At 40.6% G+C, this 21242-nt stretch overlaps 3 protein-coding genes across 4 annotated transcripts; 1 reads left to right on the top strand and 2 right to left on the bottom strand.

Moving 5' to 3' along the window:
- Positions 1-221: 221 nt before the first annotated feature.
- rps2 (ribosomal protein S2) lies at positions 222-2413 on the bottom strand. Of its 2 annotated transcripts, XM_022752727.1 has the most exons (7): positions 2391-2413; positions 1942-2082; positions 1741-1830; positions 1240-1347; positions 802-1135; positions 436-527; positions 266-346 (listed from the first exon to the last, which is right to left on the bottom strand). In XM_022752727.1, the coding sequence occupies exons 2-7, from the start codon at positions 2077-2079 to the stop codon at positions 266-268; spliced, it is 843 nt and encodes a 280-aa protein (XP_022608448.1). In that variant the 5' UTR covers positions 2080-2082; positions 2391-2413. The 2 variants fall into 2 exon arrangements, with proteins under 2 accessions (XP_022608447.1, XP_022608448.1); XM_022752726.1 differs by lacking the exon at positions 2391-2413 and having other exon boundaries at positions 222-346; positions 1942-2079.
- Positions 2414-2942: 529 nt separating this feature from the next.
- rnf151 (ring finger protein 151) lies at positions 2943-4809 on the bottom strand. Its single transcript, XM_022752654.1, has 4 exons — positions 4744-4809; positions 3963-4132; positions 3742-3838; positions 2943-3522 (listed from the first exon to the last, which is right to left on the bottom strand). The coding sequence occupies exons 1-4, from the start codon at positions 4744-4746 to the stop codon at positions 3052-3054; spliced, it is 741 nt and encodes a 246-aa protein (XP_022608375.1). The 5' UTR covers positions 4747-4809; the 3' UTR covers positions 2943-3051.
- A 535-nt stretch (positions 4810-5344) lies between these two features.
- On the top strand, positions 5345-21170 carry tbl3 (transducin beta like 3). Its single transcript, XM_022752499.1, has 23 exons — positions 5345-5501; positions 5629-5680; positions 5961-6056; positions 6845-6892; positions 7014-7155; positions 7243-7327; positions 7573-7743; positions 7928-8003; positions 8136-8232; positions 8321-8559; positions 9104-9245; positions 9993-10051; positions 10231-10337; positions 10519-10654; positions 12498-12737; positions 13301-13371; positions 14534-14690; positions 15710-15768; positions 16670-16773; positions 18035-18106; positions 18521-18679; positions 19547-19640; positions 20049-21170. Exons 1-23 carry the CDS (start codon positions 5470-5472, stop codon positions 20425-20427), a joined length of 2817 nt encoding a protein of 938 aa, XP_022608220.1. The 5' UTR covers positions 5345-5469; the 3' UTR covers positions 20428-21170.
- Positions 21171-21242: the final 72 nt, after the last annotated feature.

Raw genomic sequence — 21242 nt, 5'->3', positions numbered from 1 at the left:
GGCTATTGTAAATTACACTAAATCAATGAGCAGTTAGTTATGGCAATACAGATCCATGGATTAGTCAGTTTCAAAATAATGTCAGAATTTCACCATTAATATTTTGACTCATTACATTGATTATCCAAACTGCCTGATCCATGTAGGGTGCTTCTCATCTCTGATTCACACCTGTTCTTTCATGAGCTCACCACATGCAAAATAAGACAATGCACAATACATGTTGTTTCAGAACGTTTATTCAACGATTCTCTGTACAAAAAGTTTAGGAGGTAGCTGCCTGGACAGCCTGTCCCCTCTGCACAGACACCCTGGTGTGAGTCTTGGCCAGATGGTCAGTGAACTCCTGCAGTAAGAACAAGGTACAAAAGCCTGTTAATACATAAACCTTACATATTAAAAATCATGACAAAAAGCCTAAGATGTGTACTGTACCTGGTAAGGAGACTTTGTGAAGACGGTCTCCTTCCAGAGATCAGGGGTCAGGTAGCTGTAAGTCTTGGAGATGGCGTCAAAGGTGGCCTTGGCTGAGGAGTGAACAAAACAAACCATCAGTTGATGCTTAAGATGGAGGCTCCAGCACGTAATAGTGCTGCAATGCTATTTGGAAAAAAAATGTTGAGCACTGAAAGGGGAACAGAGGAGACCACTAGACAGTCTTTCTGCCGTGCATTACAATACTCGTTTCTTTCTCTCCTGATAACGACAACTACACCACTGCAGAGGTGAAGCTGAGCAGAGCAAGGAGAAAACTAGATACACAGCGCAGATGAAGAGACAACCAATTTAGAAGCTGCTTACCGAAGTTGCCGAGGGTGGCGGTGCAGCCCCTGGCAGAGGTGTAGCAGTCATCAATACCAGCCATCATGAGCAGCTTCTTGGGCACAGGGGCAGACACGATGCCAGTACCGCGGGGGGCAGGGATGAGACGCACCAGGACAGAGCCACAGCGACCAGTCACCTTGCAGGGCACGGTGTGGGGCTTACCGATCTTGTTACCCCAATAACCTCTCCTGACGGGGACAATGGACAGCTTGGCCAGGATGATGGCACCACGGATGGCTGTGGCCACCTCTTTGGAGCACTTCACCCCCAGACCCACATGGCCGTTGTAGTCACCAATGGCAACAAAGGCCTGTAAACAAAGCCAAAGGCCAACAGTGTTAGAGTTTGACATTAGCATTACAAGAAGATAACACTACTTAACAAATGGAGACATACAGAGTTCATTAAACTCACCTTGAACCTTGTGCGCTGACCAGCCCTGGTCTGCTTCTGGACAGGCATGATCTTCAGCACCTCGTCTTTCAGACCAGAACCCAGGAAGAAGTCGATGATCTCAGACTCCTGCAAGAAAAAAGGTAGGAGAGTTGAGAATTACATAAGGGTCCCCTGCAGCTCAGAAGGAGAATATCTACCCATCTATAGTTGCATGCATCCAATTTCACTTTTGACGTTCCATCATGGCAGAACGTATAGTTCTCCAATATAAGGCTTTCAGTTATATTAGTGCAGCAACCAAAGCTCAGCAGTAGGAATAGTGTTAAGAGAAAATGATGCTGTGCTCTGACTAAACTTAATGATACGTTAGGAATAAAATAGTGCTACCAACTCATAAAATAGTTGGAAAGGAATTGAAAAGGGACCATCCTGGGGAGTTTTGCACTTTGACAGACCTCCCTTGCTAGTATCATCTTCATGTAATACTTTGCAGTCTAATGGACAACACATACTGCTTACCTTGATGGGCAGAGAGTAAAGGTAGATCTCCTCCAGGGACTTGATCTTCATGTCCTTAACCAGGCGGCCGAGCTTGGTGACTGGCACCCACTAACAGAGTAAAGAGCAGGTTCTCCGTTAAACATGACTCGTAGCATCCGTTTCACATATACGCCATTACGTATCAAACAACGAAATTAAGGTTTGGGGTCTGAAACTTACTTCCTTGTCCTCGGACTTGCCACCACGAGCACCGCGGCCCCTGCCACGGCCTCTGCCGCGTCCACGGCCCCGGCCGCCGCGGCCACCAGCGCCAAAACCTCCGCGAAAACCTCCTCTACCACCGGCGTCGTCCGCCATTTGCTGCAGGACAAAACATTTTAAAATTAATTTATTTCTGAGCGGCGAACCCTCGACAGCATTTATCAGTATATATTTCTTTTAACATAATATCCAAGCACACGAGCACCGCCGCCATATTGCAAGCTGTGACCGTCCCTTCAAATGTATAAATATCTCGAGTTTCGCTGTATTGTGATAACAACTATGTTACGTGTTTGACAGAATGTGTTCTCCGGTAATTTTATAAGTAAATTCAATGTGTTTGGTTGAATGATGCCGGAGATAAAGACGGATTTGACACAGAACGGAAGGCTGTACATCCAACTTACGTGATCGATATAACAGGAAGAAGACCCATGAGAAGTTCCATTGGGTTTTATGTAGAGGTGTTATCGCGATATTTCGTCCAAGAGAAAAGGAACCAACAACTGCCCCCTGTTGGCAGCTTTTCCAAACATGACCTGTACTAGGTACTTGTTTATTTATTAGTTGATTGACAAAATTCATTGGCAGCAAGTTTTATAATTTTTTTAAAGGAAAAAAAATGCCAAAAATTCCCTTTCCATCTTCTTAAATGTGACTACGTTGCTAGTTTTTCTGTTTTCTATGGCAGCTTACTCGAGATGTTTGCATTTTTAACTTTTGAGGCCAAAACAAGAAATTTGAAGTTAACATGGGCTTCTTAACCTAATGATTTTTTTTTGTTGCACAGGTGCATTATCATGTTAATCATCATAGTTCATCACTTGTCAACAAAGAATCAGTCACCACTTCTTCCTTAAATAAAGATATGGAGCAGGTATGATGATGGTGTAATGTTAAAGGCTTTATTTACAAAATAGATGAAATTACAGCACAAAACTGTAACAAATCCACCCATTTTTATCCTACCTACATATTAAAAACACACACCTTCAAAGAGATGAGCACATGCGGAAATTATACACAGCAGTAACCAACCAGCAGCAGCAGCAGTAACTGACTCGTCCCTCAACAGTTGCTGTTGTTGCTACTTGGAGTCCCACTGGAGCTGCTGCTGCTCTCTCCGAGGTCCTCCTCTTCTACTTCATGTAGATCATCCATCACCTCCAGGCTCTCACAGATTAACCCTATCTGCCTCTTCATGTGGGCCATGGTGCTCTGCATCCTCCTCATCTTCCTCTGCAGGGCAGTGGCGATGGCCCTGTGGTTTCTTTGTCTGGCTTCATATTCTTGCCTCAGTTGCTTATAGCAGTTGTGTTCAGCCTGGTTGCGGTGGGAGAGTATCGTCCCACAGCCCATGTGGCAGGGCTGCCGCCAATGTTCGCAGTGGCGTGCATGGGTGTCCAGGTCTCTGCGCAGTAGCTGCGCCCGGCAGCCCTGGTACGGACAGGGGATGAGCTCATACAGACAGCTCATACTGTGGCAGTACTGCTCAGAGAGGGGGAAGGTCTCTGCACAACCACGGATCTCATTCTTACACTGTAAAAGCCAGAAACAGAGCTTCAAGACTACATAGTGCAGGGCCACTTTTTGGGCTTCTTTGTTATCATTTGGTTTGATCCTCCTTTTTCTCCCAAATGTAGCCACTCAATTAAAAAATGGGAGTTGTCATAATGACAGGGCATAACTTTCATCCCTGGTGACTGTCATTTATGCACAAATGGATACAAGTTCATCACTCTATTTTCATTTTCCCACCTTGATCTTCATGCGTCCAATAGATTTGCTCAGCTTGAACATGACAAAGATCAAGCTCGGGTTAACAGGCTTTCTACAGCAGGGACAGGTCTCCTGCCTATAGAGGACAAACGACAGTTACTCCTGTTCTTCTGAATGGACCAAACATCAATAAAAATCCAATACACCACAATTTTACAATGTTCTTGTCCAGTGGTATTGATCCATGTTGTGTTCAGTACCTCTTGAGCCACTGTAGGATGCATTTCTTGCAGAAGATGTGGTGGCATGCAGCTCTCACTGGACACCTGAGGACCCCCTGGCAGATGGTGCAGATCAGATCGTAGTCTGGGGTGTCCACAAACAGCTCCACATCGTAGCCCCCGCTCTGTGATGACACCTCTGGATCCGCCTGGATGTGGCCAATATAAACACTATTTCATTTTGGGTTATCATTTTGTATTATAATGTTTTCAGGGTAGATATTATTTGTCAAACAGTTGAGGAGATGGACAGACTGTAAAAGTATGAAAGTATCAACAGTTTTTTCTACATCTGTAAAAACATGGCTGTACAGCTGCCTACAACTCGTCCACAGTGTTTTCTACATAAAGACAGGAGGTAACAAAACAGAATTGTTCTGGAAAGTCATATGACTGATCACATGATTACAAAAAGCAGGTGCAATCGGTCTGCCAAAACTCTTCCCACAAGAAAATGCGTGAAAGTCACAAAATGCTTATAAAATGCTTATAAACACATCATTGCCACCATTTTATGGATTTTCTCATTTTAATTTCAATTCCATTTATTTAAATATTTAATTAAAAAAGATACTAATACATACAATAAATTTCAACAAAAAAGGACAGTCAGTTCACCAAAGATATAAGAAAGGTAGCTATTCCAATATGAAGGATGTAAGAGTAAACTTATTTAAACATACTTAAAAATAACCGCGATCATCCGTCAGTAAAATAAAACCTAGATTAAATAAATGAAGAGGAGCTGTTGTCTACTCACCATATTAATCTCCTGTCCTCAACGTGTTTCCATTCCCGGCGCTGGTTCACTCCATATCGATCCTCTGACATGTCACACACAGAACACTCACACCCTCGTTATCAATGTAACACACACATGAACATTCCTGACAAAACATGAAGGAGGGACCGTGTGTTTCTCTCTCTCTCTCTCTCTTTCTCTGTGTGTGTGTTTGTGCGGACAAATGAAAACAGTAAGTGATAAAAAACGAAGGCAGATAATGGGCGCTCATTATGGAGCGTCCTTTCCCAGCTGTTCTAGCATCAGAGCTCAGCCTCCACATGTCAAACAGAGACCTTTAAACATGAATGGTTCCAGCTGAGTCTATTGTTTAAAAGTTATTATGAAATGTTTATTATAATTACGAATTATAAGACACGTGGCATTCACTCAGTTTACACATGGAATGTTAAATCCCCACAAATCATAAGTTTATATGTTTTATTTTATGGGTTTATGTATAGGCTATTTTGCATGTTGACAATAGAAGCGGGATTTTTAGCGTTACCAGCAGTAAACCCTTCTGGCCAATCACAGCTCCATGCGCTCAGATGACGTACAATGTGTGCGACTCCGGCTATCAACATGCGGGATGGATGTGTTGACTGTATCCAACGTGTGAAGTGAGACATGTCAGTTTAATCACTCAAGCTGCCAAATATTTAGGGTTTTTAGGGTTTTTAGGGGGCATTTTTCGTGATCAAGATGGCAAACACCAACCTTCAGTTCAAAACAAAGTAAGTGTTTTTGTCACATGACACATCCAGGCTGCAAACATTGCAGGCTGGCTAACACAAGCTAAGCTAAAGTTTCACTTGTAGTTGCCGCAGCTTACAGTCATATATTTCTGTTATTTCATTACAGTTACACTGTTTCCAGCAAGATTGAACCGTTTTACAAAGGCGGGAAAGTGCAGGTGAGTGGTCCGCTTTGAGCAGAAAGCGTCTGTATTGCTGCAAATCAGTCTTATCTATCAATCAATCTTAGTCTTAAAGGTGATATAACGTGGCTCTGCCGTAAAGGTTGGGGAAATTGTGTGTAACAGATTAAAACAAGAATGGCCCAAAGCGAAATAGCAGAGCTCCAAAAACAGACTTGACTTTTCCACAGAAGACATGCAGCTGTCATCACAAGATGATTTTGATAGTTTGGTCTTATGACTGCACGTTTAACCCCTCCGTCTGTTTGTTTTTCAGATCAGCAAAGATGAGAAACACATCTTTTGCACTTGTGGCTCTCATGTCAATGTTTTGGAGATCAGCACCGGGAAGATTGTCCACAGTGTTGAGCATGTGAGTCCACAGTGGGTGGTTATATTAGAAAACTGGAGTCGTACATCTATGATACTTACAGCAGAGCCTATTAGTATCTCAAAGACCACTTTCACGGGGGTGGAGGGGAGCAAATCATGCACAACAGAATAGAGCTTTTGCCTGCTAACGTGGGTACTTGTTCCTTCATTTTATATGGTTGCAAATTAAAAAAAAATTCAAAATAAAGGCAAATTATGGTTTATGGGAGATTTGAAAGTGAAAGCTTATTGTATTTACAGCTTATTTATGCTTTATTTAATGCAATGTAAAGTTTTTTGCATTTATGATAAATTAGACATTTATAGTATTGGTTTGTTGGTAATAGGATCCAAAATTTACACAATTTATTGATTTGTCAATTGACAAATGATTAATCTGACTATTTTTTAAGTAATTGATTATCTGTCAAACACTTTCTGGTTCCAGCTTTTCAAATGTAAGGAATATTTGCTCTGCTTTGTTGTATCGCTGTAAATTTAATATTTTAGTGTTGAAGATGTCTACTTGGACTCTGGGAACTGGGAAGGTTTTTGACATTTAGGTTAAACAACAGATTAGTAAATTAAACATCCACAGATTAATAATAAAAGTAATTATTAGTTGCAGCCTTAAATACGATGTCACACACTTACTTTACATCAGGCACTAGAATGGACATAAATCCTGAATTTTATCATCCCCTCTCTTATAATGTCAATAATTTGTAAATTTGTACCTTTGATTATCCTGAGATCTTTCCATTTTGTCTGTCCATGTTGTAACTGCAGGATGATCAAGAGGACATCACATCTTTCGCACTTAGCTGTGATGATGAGGTAAATAAAACACCTCAGCCATGTGTCCTTACTTCAGTGTGAATTTGCTGTGGGTTCTAATATCAGCCTGTAAAAGAGTATTTAAAATGTGTATATGTCTCTGCTCTGTGTCCCACCACAGCTGCTGGTAACAGCCAGCAGGGCTCTGCTGCTGAAGCAGTGGGACTGGAGACAAGCTCAGTGTACTCGGTCATGGAGGGCCATTCACACTGTGCCTGTAGCCAGTATGACCTTTGACCCCACGTCTACGCTCCTAGCCACAGGTCAGTTGACGACGGACTAGTAGTCAGTTACACCTGCTACATAGACATCTTACAGTTTACTGAGTTTCTCCTCTTGTTGTCCTGCAGGTGGCTGTGACGGCACCATAAAGATTTGGGATGTGGTGAAGCAGTACTGCACTCATAACCTGAAAGGGTCATCTGGTGTTGTGCAGTAAGTCCAGATACCGGAGAACCTGAAACTGCATGGAGCTTATTTCTTCAAATTTTTTTGACTGCAGAAGTTGCTGCTCGGTTTTAAAAGTTTTACAGTTACTCAGGGGATTAGGTTAGTGAGTCGCTCCTGTACAGTCAGCCTAACTGATGTGGGGGGAAAAAAATCAAAGAATGACATAATCAGTTTTAAATGGAGGCTACTGATTTTGCAACTATTGCAACTAACTTTGTGTATCTTTGCAGCCTGGTCCAGTTCCACCCAGACATCAGCCGGCTGCAGCTCTTTTCCTCCTCTCTGGACTGCGGCATTCGGCTGTGGGACCTACGTTCCAGTCAGTGTGTGTGTGTGCTGCAGAGCCACTACAGCGCTGTCACCTCCCTCTGCTTCAGCGCTGATGGTGGCACCATGGTCAGGTATTGTGCTCTATATACTCTATATCTACCCCCCAAAAATGGAGGCAATATCCCTGTTATCATAAGTCAAACTCAGGACATTTAAAAAAAAAAAATATATATATATTTATATATAGCTTCTGTAGCTGTGTGTTTTAAAGCTGGTTTGCTCATTGTGTGTAACTGTGCTGATCTTTATTTGTAGTTCTGGCAGAGACAAGATCTGTACAGTGTGGGACGTGAATACTCGGAAAGCCAAGAGGACTGTACCTGTCTATGAGGTGACACTGAAATTGAAAGATATTGGCTGCTAACACACAAAATCTTTTTTTTTATTCCTTGTGGGGAAAATGCTGCAGCTGTGACTCTGAACTCCATTTGTTCATTGCTGTGTTTGTTGTCTCGGTCTCCAGGCTGTGGAGGGCGTTGTGCTGCTGCCTGAGAATAAAGATTTCTCTCAGATCGGAGTAAAGAGCAAAGACTTGCATTTCATCACAGCTGGCAGCAAAGGTTCGATTTTTTTTCCCCTGTTCTGAAAATCTTAAGCATGTTTTTGTGCTTTGTTGAACTCACCTCTCCTCCCTTTCCTTCTCTGTAGGTGTGTTGAGAGTGTGGGAGGCCAGCACGGCGCGCTGTGTCTACACCCAGACCCTCCCCTCCACTCTCATCCCTGTTTGCGGGGAGGAGGAAGAGGAGGAGGAGGAGGAGGAGAAGGATGATGACCACCGCAGTCTAACGTACCTGCTTCACCTGCCCAACTCGTCCAGACTGGCCACAGTCACTGCAGAACACAACATACTGCTCTACCAGCTGCCTGGCCTCACCACACAGCAGCAGGTGGGTAATGGGCACACACATGAGTGCAATATTTAGATCCAGAACTAATATTTATTCATTATTTAGAAGTTAAATGTCAGTATCAACCTGCCAGTACATTATTAAATCATTTATTTACATGATTTTAAATATACAGGATAAAATAAATTATTGTCATTACATATATCTACATCTTTGCTGTTGCCTTTGCTGCCAAATAGCAGGTTATTTAACCGGTCAGCTTGTAGTTTGTTTGTTATAGAGAAATTTTAAATTGAACATCAAAGAGAATGACATATGTTGAGTGTCTTTTACAAGGTTAACTGAAGAGAAAATTTCTTTTGGTCTTTTGGTTCTCTGTGTTATGTAGGCTGAACTAAGTTGGCACTCATATCACCCACTGATATTATATATATTTAGATATTTATAGATTTTTAATTCCTTGCACATTATTATGGGCAATTTGTGTAATGTCAAACTGGGGGGGGCCCAGACATGGAGGCCAGGTTTCAGTGACACAGATGCAGAATTAATGGATTCTCTGTCTGTCTCCACTCTCTCTCAGTTTGTGGGTTACAGTGACGAGGTGCTCGATGTGAAGTTTCTGGGTAAAGGCGACAGTCACATCATAGTGGCCACCAACAGCTGCCAGCTGAAGGTGTATGAGCTGCTCACCAACAGCTGCCAGATCCTCTACGGACACACAGGTCAGTCACCAGCAGGGGGCAGCATGTGTTCGTGTAGATCTACAGATGAGACTTCCAGTATTTCATTTCTCACAAGAGAGCGCAAATTTTCTGTGATACTGCCATTTATTCATAGATGTGTATAGCAAAGAAAGACTCTAAGACTCCATTTTTTCACTGTAATAACTGTTAATGTGGGTGAAACATTCTTCAGTCACTTGTAAGTTGCTTTGGATAAAAGCATCTGCCAAAATGAGCGAATGTAAATGCATGTAAATGTATTTTTGCAATGTTTACTGTAGCTTCTCAAAGCTGCAGTCATTTTTTTACTGAATGGAAAAACCTGAGTGACTGGAAATGAATGGCTTACTATAATTAGACACGTGTTAAGACAAAGGTTATTTAGAAGAATGTCACAGAAAAAAACCTGCTTTGCTTCGAGGCTGATTGACTAAGGCTAGATCTAGTCTTATGGAATAATAATGAAAGTGAATGTGCTTCACACTTAATAACCGACAAAGGAAAGTAAAGGTAATGATGAATAATGAAACTTGTAATAATTTTAATGATATTAGAATGTTATAATCTTTGATAACACAGCTGTCAAAAGCAAAAATTAAAGCAAAAAGACCAGAGGGGAACCAGAATCTGAGACAGTCAGGTTGTCTCAGCTTTGTACTGTTAAAAGGTGACTTGATGAGCAGGTCAGGTATCTATCGTCTATTGTGAGTCTTATCTCTTCTACTTGTATCTGCTCATCTTCCACAGATACTGTCCTCTCACTGGATGTGTTCAAAAAAGGCTCTCTCTTTGCAAGCTGTGCGAAGGTGAGCACACATGCAGCAACACTGCAGACAAGGAGCAGAATAAAAAAAGAAAGAAACAATAATTCCACACATAGTCGACTCAAACCCACAAGTGTCAACAAAGCCACATGAAGCTTTTCTATAAATAGAGGCTCATTAAACCACATTTATGGTGTGTGTGTGTGTGTGTGTGTTTTCAGGACAGGTCAGTGCGTGTGTGGGAGATGGACAGTGACAGCGGTCAGGTGCGATGTGTGGCCCAAGGCTCGAGCCATGCTAATGCTGTGGGCTCCATCAGCTGCTCCAGGTAACGCTCCACATTCCTGGAGCCAGTGTTTTCTTACATTACATTATTATTATTATCATTATTACATTTATGAACACCGATGAAGAATTAGTTGGTAGATGTGCAAAAAAGTGAGGAACTCAATGATTCTTTGTGAACGTGCGTGACAGTAATGATCTTCCATTTTTGTCTCCGTGTCTAGGATGAAAGCATCTTTCATAGTGTCTGGCAGTCAGGACTGTACGGTGAAGGTGTGGGATCTGCCAGCAGACTTGTCTACAGCAGGGACAGGCATGTGTCAGCTGACTGCCCGTGCCACAGAGAAGGCACATGACAAGGTACAGGACAAAAACTTATAGTCCAGGAAGAAACTGCAGCTATTTGTAGCTGGCAGCATACCCAAAGAAAGACATTGTTTGCTGGAGGTCACCAGCTTCGTCCAGTGCAGAGGACAAATTACATAACAGTTCATAGCGTTTATCAAATACCATGTGACAATGGCCTCTGTCCAGGTTTTAGCTTGAAAAAACAAGGCTGTTCCACATAAGCGACCTTTGCATGATCTCATCAGAGAAACAGTTGTTTTTCTTTCAGCTTCAAACAAAGCTAAATCAAATACCTGAGATGTCAAATAATAAGTGCAGAAAACAAAAGTTCAGGGTATGTCTGCATTTTTTTGCCAGGCTTCACCTGTTTAAAAGTAGACAAATGCTGTTTGTGAATAAGAAAGTATTTCCTCTTCAAATTCATACACGAAAGGCTTTTGTGTGTACATTCAGAAAGTCTTTTTTAAATGGTGATGGAAACAAAGAAAACACAGTCGTTATTTAACTCTTTTATTGTTAAATCTCTGAAAGCACTTCTCAGTAGTTTCTAAAATCTTGGTTAAATCATGACTTTTTTGAAACCTGTCAGCAGAGAAAACAGTTTTCCACTTCACCAAAGTTCGACAAGAATGTTGCATTTTAGTGTAAACAGGGAAAACTGAGCTTTTGCTGTTAACCTTTAACTCTGAATGTAACATGTGGTGTAATTTCACTTTTGGTCACTTCCAGCTTTTTGTTGTTGCTCACTACATATGTACTAAGTATATTCACCTGGCTGGTTACACATCACAGGTGTTTTGATTGCTGTGTCTTCATGTTGTTAAACACTGCATGAGTTTAGGATATAGTGTTGAATGAGGGTCTTTATGCAGCTGTCCAGATAATATTAGCAGCTTTGGTTTGCATTTGTGTCCTGCAGTCAAATCACTGTTTTATAGCACGTCACTGTGTTTTTCTGAGGTGATAGAGTGGATCATCCGTTCAAATCTGTGACAGTGGTTTATTCTTTCAATAATCTTTCTGTCTGCTGGAAATACAAGGCATCAAATCACTTCTATATAACTTTGTTTCCTCAGAGTTTTCTGCTTCTTGCATTAAGAAAGCCAACAGTAATATGGTTACTTAAATGCATGTGCACACAGTTGTTCTTGGAATTGTAGTGGAAATAGTAGTAGAATTACAGACAAGCTGAGGGAGAAATGGTTCACGAAAAAATAAATGGTAACACTTCATCATCAAATATCTTACATAATCAAAAAATGTTACTTTTAAAAAGCCACTTAATGTGCATATATTAATAAGAAACATAAGAAATAGCTTTATATTTTATTGGATTCTTCAGGCCTTGCAGAGAAACATTTTTAATGAGGATACCCTCTCTCACACACACAGATGAGTCAGTCTCTCGCCATCTCTTTAGTTTCATGAAAGGTGACTCTTCTCATAAGGAAGTGCATGAAAACTCACTTGCTCACCAGGAAAACCGTCAACAAGATGCTGGGAAGTCAGATTTTTGCACAATTTCCTGCTTTTCCTGCTGCACCGTCACACTGCTGACTCAAGCCCTAACATATAGTGCTTGATTGTATGTCCATCATCAGCGCCTGCTTACTTAGCTTTTCTTTTGTTTTCATGTCTACAGATCTACAGAGAGTGTGAGATGTTAATCAACTATAGAGGCAGCGTAATGACAGGAATTTAAATAATTCAAAAAATGTGATTTTACATCCTCTTTTTTCTGTCCTATCACCTCTATGTGATTTGTTTGTTTGTTTTTACCTGAATTTCCTCCTTCATCTCACCAACTTTGTGAAAAGTTATTCCTCATGTCCTTTCTCCTTTGTCATTTCTCCAGGATATAAACAGTGTTGCGGTATCGCCCAATGACAAGCTGCTGGCCTCGGGATCCCAGGACCGGACCGCCAAGCTGTGGTCGCTGGCAGGGGAGGGGAACCTGGGCCTGCTGGGGGTGTTTCGCGGCCACCGCCGCGGCGTCTGGGCCGTGTGCTTCTCTCCCGTCGACCAGGTGCTGGCCACATCCTCTGCAGATGGCACCACCAAGCTCTGGAGCCTGCAAGACTTCAGCTGCCTCAAGGTGGGCCACTATGTCACAGAGTGTTGTTTCTTACAGGAACTGAAGACTGACCGGATACAATAGATGTGTGTACAGTAAGCTTGTTTCTTTATTAGTGTGCTATTTTTTTGAAAGGCTGTATTTCACACTTACACGCTTATTGGACATGTTATCATAACTTAATTTATTTGTATAGCACATAAAATTGTTAAAAACTGTTAAAATTAATGTTAAAATAATGGATAAAATTATCACAGAGATGTAACAGATAAAGCAATTAAGCAAAAGGCATGTGGTAAAAGTAAGTTTCAAAAGCAGACAGTGAACGTTATGACACGATATCTCTCACTTCAGCTGGGGATTTTTCTGTCTTTGTTAGATCCAAATAATTGTGTCATGTCATGATGGCAATCATCTGAAACATGACAGCAGGGGTGGTTAAGGTTCATTAGATCCCGCCTCTTCCCGTAACTGACTGTAATTGTTTGAGCTTTTTCATTTTATTTCAGAAATTTTTTTGATTCTGAAATAGAAATGAAGTGCTTGTGTTTTATTTATTTATTTTTCCTCTTGGATCTCTTCAGACATTTGAGGGGCACGACGCGTCAGTCTTGAAGGTCATCTTTGTGAGCCGAGGCACTCAGCTGCTCACCAGGTAACCCCAACTACCTCTTGTGTAAAGATGACTCAATTATTGTAAAACTTTTACCTGCATAGATTTCAAAAATGTTAGAATTTATGAATTACCTTCATATAACGTGCGGTAAACAGAAGAAACCTAAATCAAATCAGTATTTCATATCACCGCCAAGAACTTAAGGCAAGATATAAACAGAATTATGTTAAATAAAAATATTTCTACATATACATTTGAAAATGCTCATAATCATCATAAGGCTGGCTCGATCTGCTTTACCATTCATCTGACACATAAAGAGTAACATATTACATTCTAATTGTATAAAGTACATATTATATACTTACTTATCTTTAAAGTCTGCTATTGTTTGCATTTAGTATACAAGAAATCCACGTTACTGTTTTATACCAACAGGAAATGAAAACTTAAGGTACAACAAAAATCATTTTTGTTCATGGAGCTTTTTCACCACCTTCCGCTTTGAGCTGTAATTTTTTCCAGCTATGAGTAGCTCCTCCAATTACTCTTTGCATTGTGGGAGAATAGTGTGAATCTTCTACAAATCAGTGTCTTTAATTCTGCACGATGTCTAGTTTGAGCAATGGGCTTCGTTATCGATTAGTATTTAAATTGTTTTTTGATTAACTGATTAATTGTATGGTCTATAAAATGTCATCAAACAATGAAAAATGCCTGTCACAAGTTCTGAGAGCTCAATATATGATGTTTTGTCCAACTTATAGTCAAAGGCCAAAGATATGAAATCTTCACATTTGAGAGGCGCGAACCAGAGAACGTTGTTTGATTAAAGAACTTTTTTGATTGCCAAATGACAAGAACCAAAATACTTAAAGAGATAAATAATATAATAAGATAAAATATAATATAATATCAATAGTTAAATACTAAATATACGGGATACAAAATACAAAAAGTAGCAGCAGATGACTTGTGCTGCACATGGTGGATTGTCAACTTCAACGATTATTTAATTTTCTCCAGTGTGAACACGCCACACACTCACACCTATTTAGGATGAGTGTGTACTGTAGTATGGATTTAGGGAACAGTCTGTGTATTTAAATGTATCTGCATCACTGTGAATCTGCCTTCTTCTGTCTTTGTGATAGTGACAGGCAGCTGCAACTCAACGCCTCTTATCATTTTCTATCTGTAGTGGCTCAGACGGTTTAGTAAAGCTGTGGACCATAAAGACCAATGAGTGTGTGAAGACGCTGGACGCCCACCAGGACAAAGTGTGGGGTCTCCACGCCAGCCGCAAAGACGACAAGATGGTGACCGGGTCAGCGGACTCTAACATCACTGTGTGGGTGGTAAGTCGGATTTGACAGATCGTCACCTGCTGAACAGAGCAGTTGAAGAGAAGATTAAGATGGACTGATTTAACAATCAAACCTCTAAATAGTTAATAGTAATGATTACCATATTAAGGAAGTGACAGGGTTTGTCTTATCTTGGCATTAGTGTTACTGTTTGTTTATCTAACTCTAAACCTAGCAGGATGCCCAACTGCTCTTTTTAAATAGTTGCATGCCGTTCTCAGTCCTTTTCAAGATGTCCTACACTGAAGAATGTTTCTTCTCTATCATGTTACTATTTCATGGTGCTTTAATAAGTTTCATTTCTATTTCTATTTTTTATTTCTGTTTAATCCTATTCTCATTGCAGATTGAATAGTGCTTGTTTTGGTATCATTTCTGTATTTTCATATGAACTTTCTAATATATATATATATATATATATATATATATATTTTGCATTTTTATCTGTTTTTTAATCTAGTCTACTCCTTTATTGGTGCGATCTTTGCTTTATATAAGATTGATGTATATTTACTTTATATGAGATCATCTTCTTATATGTGCTTCCTAATTTTGCTATTTCCTTGATTGAAATTTCAGCTCCTCTGTATGAGCCTCTTTTTTTTTTCTTTTTTCTAGCTGAATTTTATTTATTTATACATGAGAACCTACCTCTTTTGTGTTGCACTTGAATGTCCATTTTTTTATGTGTGGGCTCAGTGCTGCTTGATATGTTCTCATGATCCTAAACTCTGCTAGGGAATGTTTCTGATTTGAACTTTTATGCTCTTTTCTTGGAAAGCACTTTGTGTTTAACCTTGAAAAATGCTAAATAAAGGGATTATCATTATTATTATTTTTTTTAATTATCACATTAAATCACAAAATAAAAGTAATGAAATAATATAACTATTGAAGTCCACAAGGAGGGTTGAGGAAAGAATGATATGGCAACTAGACTGGAAATTTGGTAATGTGTTGCAGGGATCAACACATTATCACAAAAGATTTTGTCCTCTGCCCATCCCTAGGATGTGACTGAAGTGGAGCTGGCGGAGGAGCAGGCCAAACAGGAGGATCAGATACTCAAGTAAGTTACACATTACATTATCTTTCAGTTATGTAAAATCCATCCTCCATCCCGCCCATCTGTTCCACCAAACTGAAGCGGTGGACAAACAGTCTTGTTGTCTTTTTGTTGGAGGTCAGAGGTCGTGGAGGAGTCGCTCAGTCCCAGACTAAACCCCTTGGTCTACTTTTCCTCCTCCTGTCTGTCTGTCGCCTGATCAGTAAATAGAGGCTGTGTTAGGCTAAGGTGGACCCTCGCTGGGTCACAGGTCAGGGCTGGCAGAGATCAGGGCTGTATGAGAGTGCCGCAGTGTGTTCTGATAAGCGTGAAGGACTTTCAGGTCTCAGACAATTGATTACATGTCTTTGATTTGTGAATGTGTTTTTTGTTCACTGGTGTGTTTATACATGCTGGTAACAAATGGATTATTACCAGGTAGCACCACAGACAGAAAAGACAAATGATGTCTGCACATGATAATGTAATAGACAATGGATTTCTGCAAAACGACCTTCAGATTTCTTGTTTGTGAGGTAACAGCATCTCAAAGTTTGTTTCTTTTGTTTTCACCTTTTCTAAAAAATAAAAAGAACAACCAATACTTTTATGACATTAACTTCCTTCAATAACCATTAACTCTGACTTTCAACCATCTGGTGTATTTGTTTTTAGGGTTAAGTTAATGGGCATGACTGTTGTGTGTAACATCAAACTGAGAACCACTGACATAGTCAAACAAAAATGTGTGTACATTTGACTTGGTGTATTTTGTGGGAAAGTTGTAGACAGTTAATGTGAATTCATGTGTAAACCATCATTGAGAAATTTCTTTTCTCTTTTTTTTTTTTTTTTTTTCCCCTTTTTTTTTTTTTTTCAAAATGTTGGCTGCCCGTGTATGACCATGTGTTTATTGTGTCTGAAGGAAGCAAGAGTTGTCCAACCTGCTCCATGAGAAGAAGTATCTCAAGGCCCTGGGTCTGGCCATATCACTGGACCAGCCTCACACTGTGCTCACTGTGATCAAAGGTATTTTTTTATCCTTTCAGTCTTTAGTCAATCAGTATTTCACTGTCTCTAACCTGACTGATTGTGTGCTTATACAGCGCTTTCAATCCAAAATATATTTTGGAGCACCTCATGCAGGCTATCCATCTCTGTCCTTTGTCTTTTCAGCTGTTGTGATCTTGACAGGGCGTGTCATCTCTTACTGCTCACTTTAGTTCAGTCATCAGAGCACTCATACATACACACCACACCACCTGATACCGCACTGTCATGCTCCATGGGCTCAAAAAGCAACCACTGCCCTTGTCACAAGAGGAAAAATAATCTGTTTTCAAAACAATTGAGCGCAGTGACATTTTGTTAATCTCATGCTGAATAGCTGTCATATCCTTCTGTGCTTTGGGAGCACAATTACAGGTCAAAACAAAGAGGATTCTGGGACAAATCACAGATGGTTTATAATGTTTGTACTGTTGTGAACTTTTTGTTTGTACTTACATTAAAGCCGACATGGTGCTACTGCAAAGTAAAAGTTGTTTTATAGTAGCCAACAGAACATCTTACTATAGTCTTTAAATTAAATGTCCCAATATTATTTCAGATTCTCTCATCTACATAACTTATTCAAGAATGGAAATAATCTCTCGTCAGTTAGTAGGTCATAGGTGTAGGGCCTCATTCAAGTGCAGTATTACAGGCGGTGGATCAGCATGCACATGTCATATGTGTCAAATAAAAGGCAGATGCATTGTAGGTTTGGCAGTATTATGCAAAGTTATATTGATCGCGTCTAGTAATGCTTACTCTGACAAGAGAATAGATTTAACCAAACCCGGGTTTGCCCAGAACAATTTCAAAGCAGAGAATCTGGTTATGTGTTGATATTAGTTTCCACACGACTATGATTTTGATAAGACATAAAATACACATAGTGTCTTCATAAATGATTTAACCCCACTGTGGTACTGCAGTAGTGCAGTAGATGCTAACGTTTGGGGAGATGTTTACATTGAAAGGGAGGTGTTTCAGTGGCCCCTGATATGATGAGACTTATAAACTTAGGAACGACACACCTATTCACAATGTTTCATCTATAAGTGAGGAAAAGCTGAAGGTGTAAACAGACATGTATATGTCTGTAGTACCACAGCACATATCATCTGTGAATTAGTGAAATGATGATGTTCACGTGAGGACAATTTGTTCAGTCGCTACAACAAACGTAGCATAAACAAATGGACAATGTCATGTTGCCTGACGTGTTGGTCTCTGTTGCTCTTAGCGATCCGTCAGGGGGAGGACAGCCGCGAGTTGTTGGAGAAGACACTGCTGAAACTTCGACTGGATCAGAAAGGTAACAGGTCGCCGATGTCCTTAAACCGTTTTAATCATCACACGCAACAACAAGAAAAATAAGGTGAAAATGTGCAGGCTGTCTGAACTCTGTTGTAAGGTGTTGGACTGAGCTGAAACCCAATACATTTGAAAGTGTAATCCTCAGGCTCTCTGTCGGTGTTGTTTGCTGCCATATTATTTTCATTTCCAGCACACAATGAATCTTGGGATAGGTTGGGCCATTTGAAGGAGCCTTCGAAATGGGACTGGTCTTCAAATAAAAGGATGTGGAGTAGGGACACAGTTAAAAAGCCATAAAAAGACTGTCAGCGGAGAAAGTAATAAAGCCCTGTCTCTCTCTTTTTTTTTTTTTTTCCTTCATCTCTGGCTGCTGTCCCACTCTCTACCCGGTAATGGCTTCACTCCCACTCAGAGTCACTCCTGCGCTACTGTGTGGTGTGGAACACCAATGCTAGAAACTGTCTGGATGCCCAGGCTGTCCTCCAGGTGCTCCTCACACACCTGCCGCCTGAGGAGCTGCTGCAGTACCAGGGCGCCCGAACACACCTGGAGGGGCTCATCCCATATACAGGTCAGTGAAGGCCGTGTGTGTGTGTGTGTGTGTGTGTGTGTGTGTGTGTGTCTAAGTCAGCCAAAAAGCGTTGGGCAGAGGAGACAATGAAGTGTATTTATGGAGCTTTAATCTCGGTCAAATTATTGTAAAATACCCACATTGCAGATCTGTATATGAAAACAAACCTCCAACAAATCTCCCAGCCTTAGACATTGAATGATTCAGTATAGCGAAATAGAAACATACACAAAATACACTTGATATACAGAATAACTGGGATTGCCACTGGGTCCAAGGGCTTAATGAGAACGACACCATTAGAATAGTTGACATAAGGAAAGTTGAACAAGTGCCATAGAAGCAGTATAAGTGAACTGTGAAACCTGGTTTAATGGTGACGTAATGGAGACAAACAGGTTTTAAGATATCTTTTACATGTGCTACTGCAATTAAAGACCTTCCTACAAAGAAAATGAGGAATAATCTCTGGGGCCTGAGGTTTTATTTTTACCTCTGTTCCAAAGATAGGTGTGTCTCATGTTGTGGGCACACATTCTTTTGCATGAGTGCATACCCATGTTCCACAGGGTGACTTAACATGACTCACATTTGACTTAAACGTGGTAAACTGGAGAAACAGGACATTTAAGTGTCATCACTAGAACTGGTTTAACTACTGTTAGAAGAGTGTCTCCTTTCCTCTTTTTTTCTGTGGGACAGTGTTAACATAAACATGATAGTTATTGTTTTGCATAGGCAAAGTGGATGGAAAAATGACCTTATTGTGAAGATATATACCATAGTTTCCTGTTACCCTTCACATTATTTCCTGGTCATGAATCTGATTTTGACTGAAATGACTGATTCCTCTTCTATCTCCCACAGAGAGACACATGCAGAGGATTGGACATTTGCTGCAGGCGTCCATGTTCCTGAACTATATGTGGCAGAAGATGAGAGTGGCCGGAGCACCGTCCAGGTGAGAGTCTCAGACTATTTATTCAAGCTCTCAGGTCACAGACTGGAACTCATGAACTCATCTAAGACCCTGCTCTGTCGTTTCTTCTGTGTAACAAAAGACATTGTCTCACAATCCGTCAGTCAAACATGCTGGAAGATGAAGAGATTGTGTTGTTTGCTACTGAGCAGCATTCTCAGCCTTGAATGAGGCATGCTGCCACATTTTTCCTTTTCTGAATAAAGCTTTGAAATGACAGACTGCAAATGATGCGTGGAAACAGTTCCCATGGTTTCTTTTGTCATAATTCACTACATATCTCTGGAGCGTAACCTTACAGTATGTATGTAGTTACATGATAGATGCTGTTTGAAGAAAACTGCTGTTTTGCAGTCTCTGAGTCTAATCCATGTTGTTATATCTGTCTAGCATGGGCCAAGATGAAGAAATGGACACCACTCCATTGGCACAGAGCCAACCTTTCCTGATGATTGACAAGGAGAAAGGAAAGGGCAGTGGTGAGGAGAGGCAAGATGCTGGGGATGACAGCGATAGCGGACAAGATGAAGATCCAAATTGTCCTGTTGAGGAGGAGGAGGACGATGAGGTCAGCGCTACCAAGAAAGCCTCCACATGTGGCGGGAGGATAGCAAACGGAGAGAGCACCAAAACAAATGGCAACCACCACTCTGAAAGTGAGGAGAGTTCAGAGGACGAAGATGTGGAAGAAGATAAGAACGAGCAAACTAAAATGGTGAAATGTCTCCCAGTTTCTTCTGCCCCTCAGTGCCAGACATTTGCCAGCTGACAGGGATCACCAAGCTAAGCACAGATGACTCACTCCTGACGAAAAAAACCCAAAAAACTCAGGAGGTCTTCTTATCTCGGAACTTTAGCTGGAACAACACACTGAATGTGTGGCAGTGCAGGAAGAGACAGGTGTGGAATGATGATAATACACACAACAGGCCTCTCTTTCCTGAGTTCCTCAGACAAAACGGACAGAAGGGAGGAAAAGATATGGAAGGAGAGATTGAAGGAAGGAGGTAAAAACAGCCAGGCAGGTTTGAGCTAGGGTTATCATCACAGCAAATACCAGCTCCCATTGTCTGCTTATGTAATGTTGCATAGTCCTGATTTACCAGCTCAACAAAACACAGAAGGCTGGTTATATTACCGTGCATTTTTTTTTTATGTCACAACTACAAATGTTTATAAAATAAAAATGTGTTCCAGGTGATTTAAAATGAGTAAAAAATTAGTTGTATTTTGTGTTACAACATGGAGTTTTTAAGTTGCACAAGCAGCAGTCTATAAAGTTTGATCCATCAGTCATTCGCATGCTGATTTACTTAAAAAAACAAAACAAGAATTTCTTAGTGGAATTGGGAAAATGTTCGAGCTGAGTGCGGGTTTTCACCTTTTTTATTTCTTCATATTTTTGCAAAGTTAAGGTGGGGCACATGAAGATTAATCTTATCAATCCGTGCTTATATTTGTACAAAGCTTCTCAGTAATAAAGGAATATGCCCACAATTTTTATCTAATATAATATTGGGTGTGTATTCAGTGTTAATCACACATTCCATTCTTCAAGTGGAGATTTCTGTAAACATGCTTTAA

The sequence above is a fragment of the Seriola dumerili genome, unplaced genomic scaffold (assembly GCF_002260705.1).
Source record: "Seriola dumerili isolate Sdu_G_001 unplaced genomic scaffold, Sdu_1.0 BDQW01000169.1, whole genome shotgun sequence".
NCBI lineage: Eukaryota > Metazoa > Chordata > Actinopteri > Carangiformes > Carangidae > Seriola > Seriola dumerili.
The sequence above is the reverse complement of the archived record's forward strand: the minus strand, read 5'-3'. Positions and strand labels throughout refer to the sequence as shown.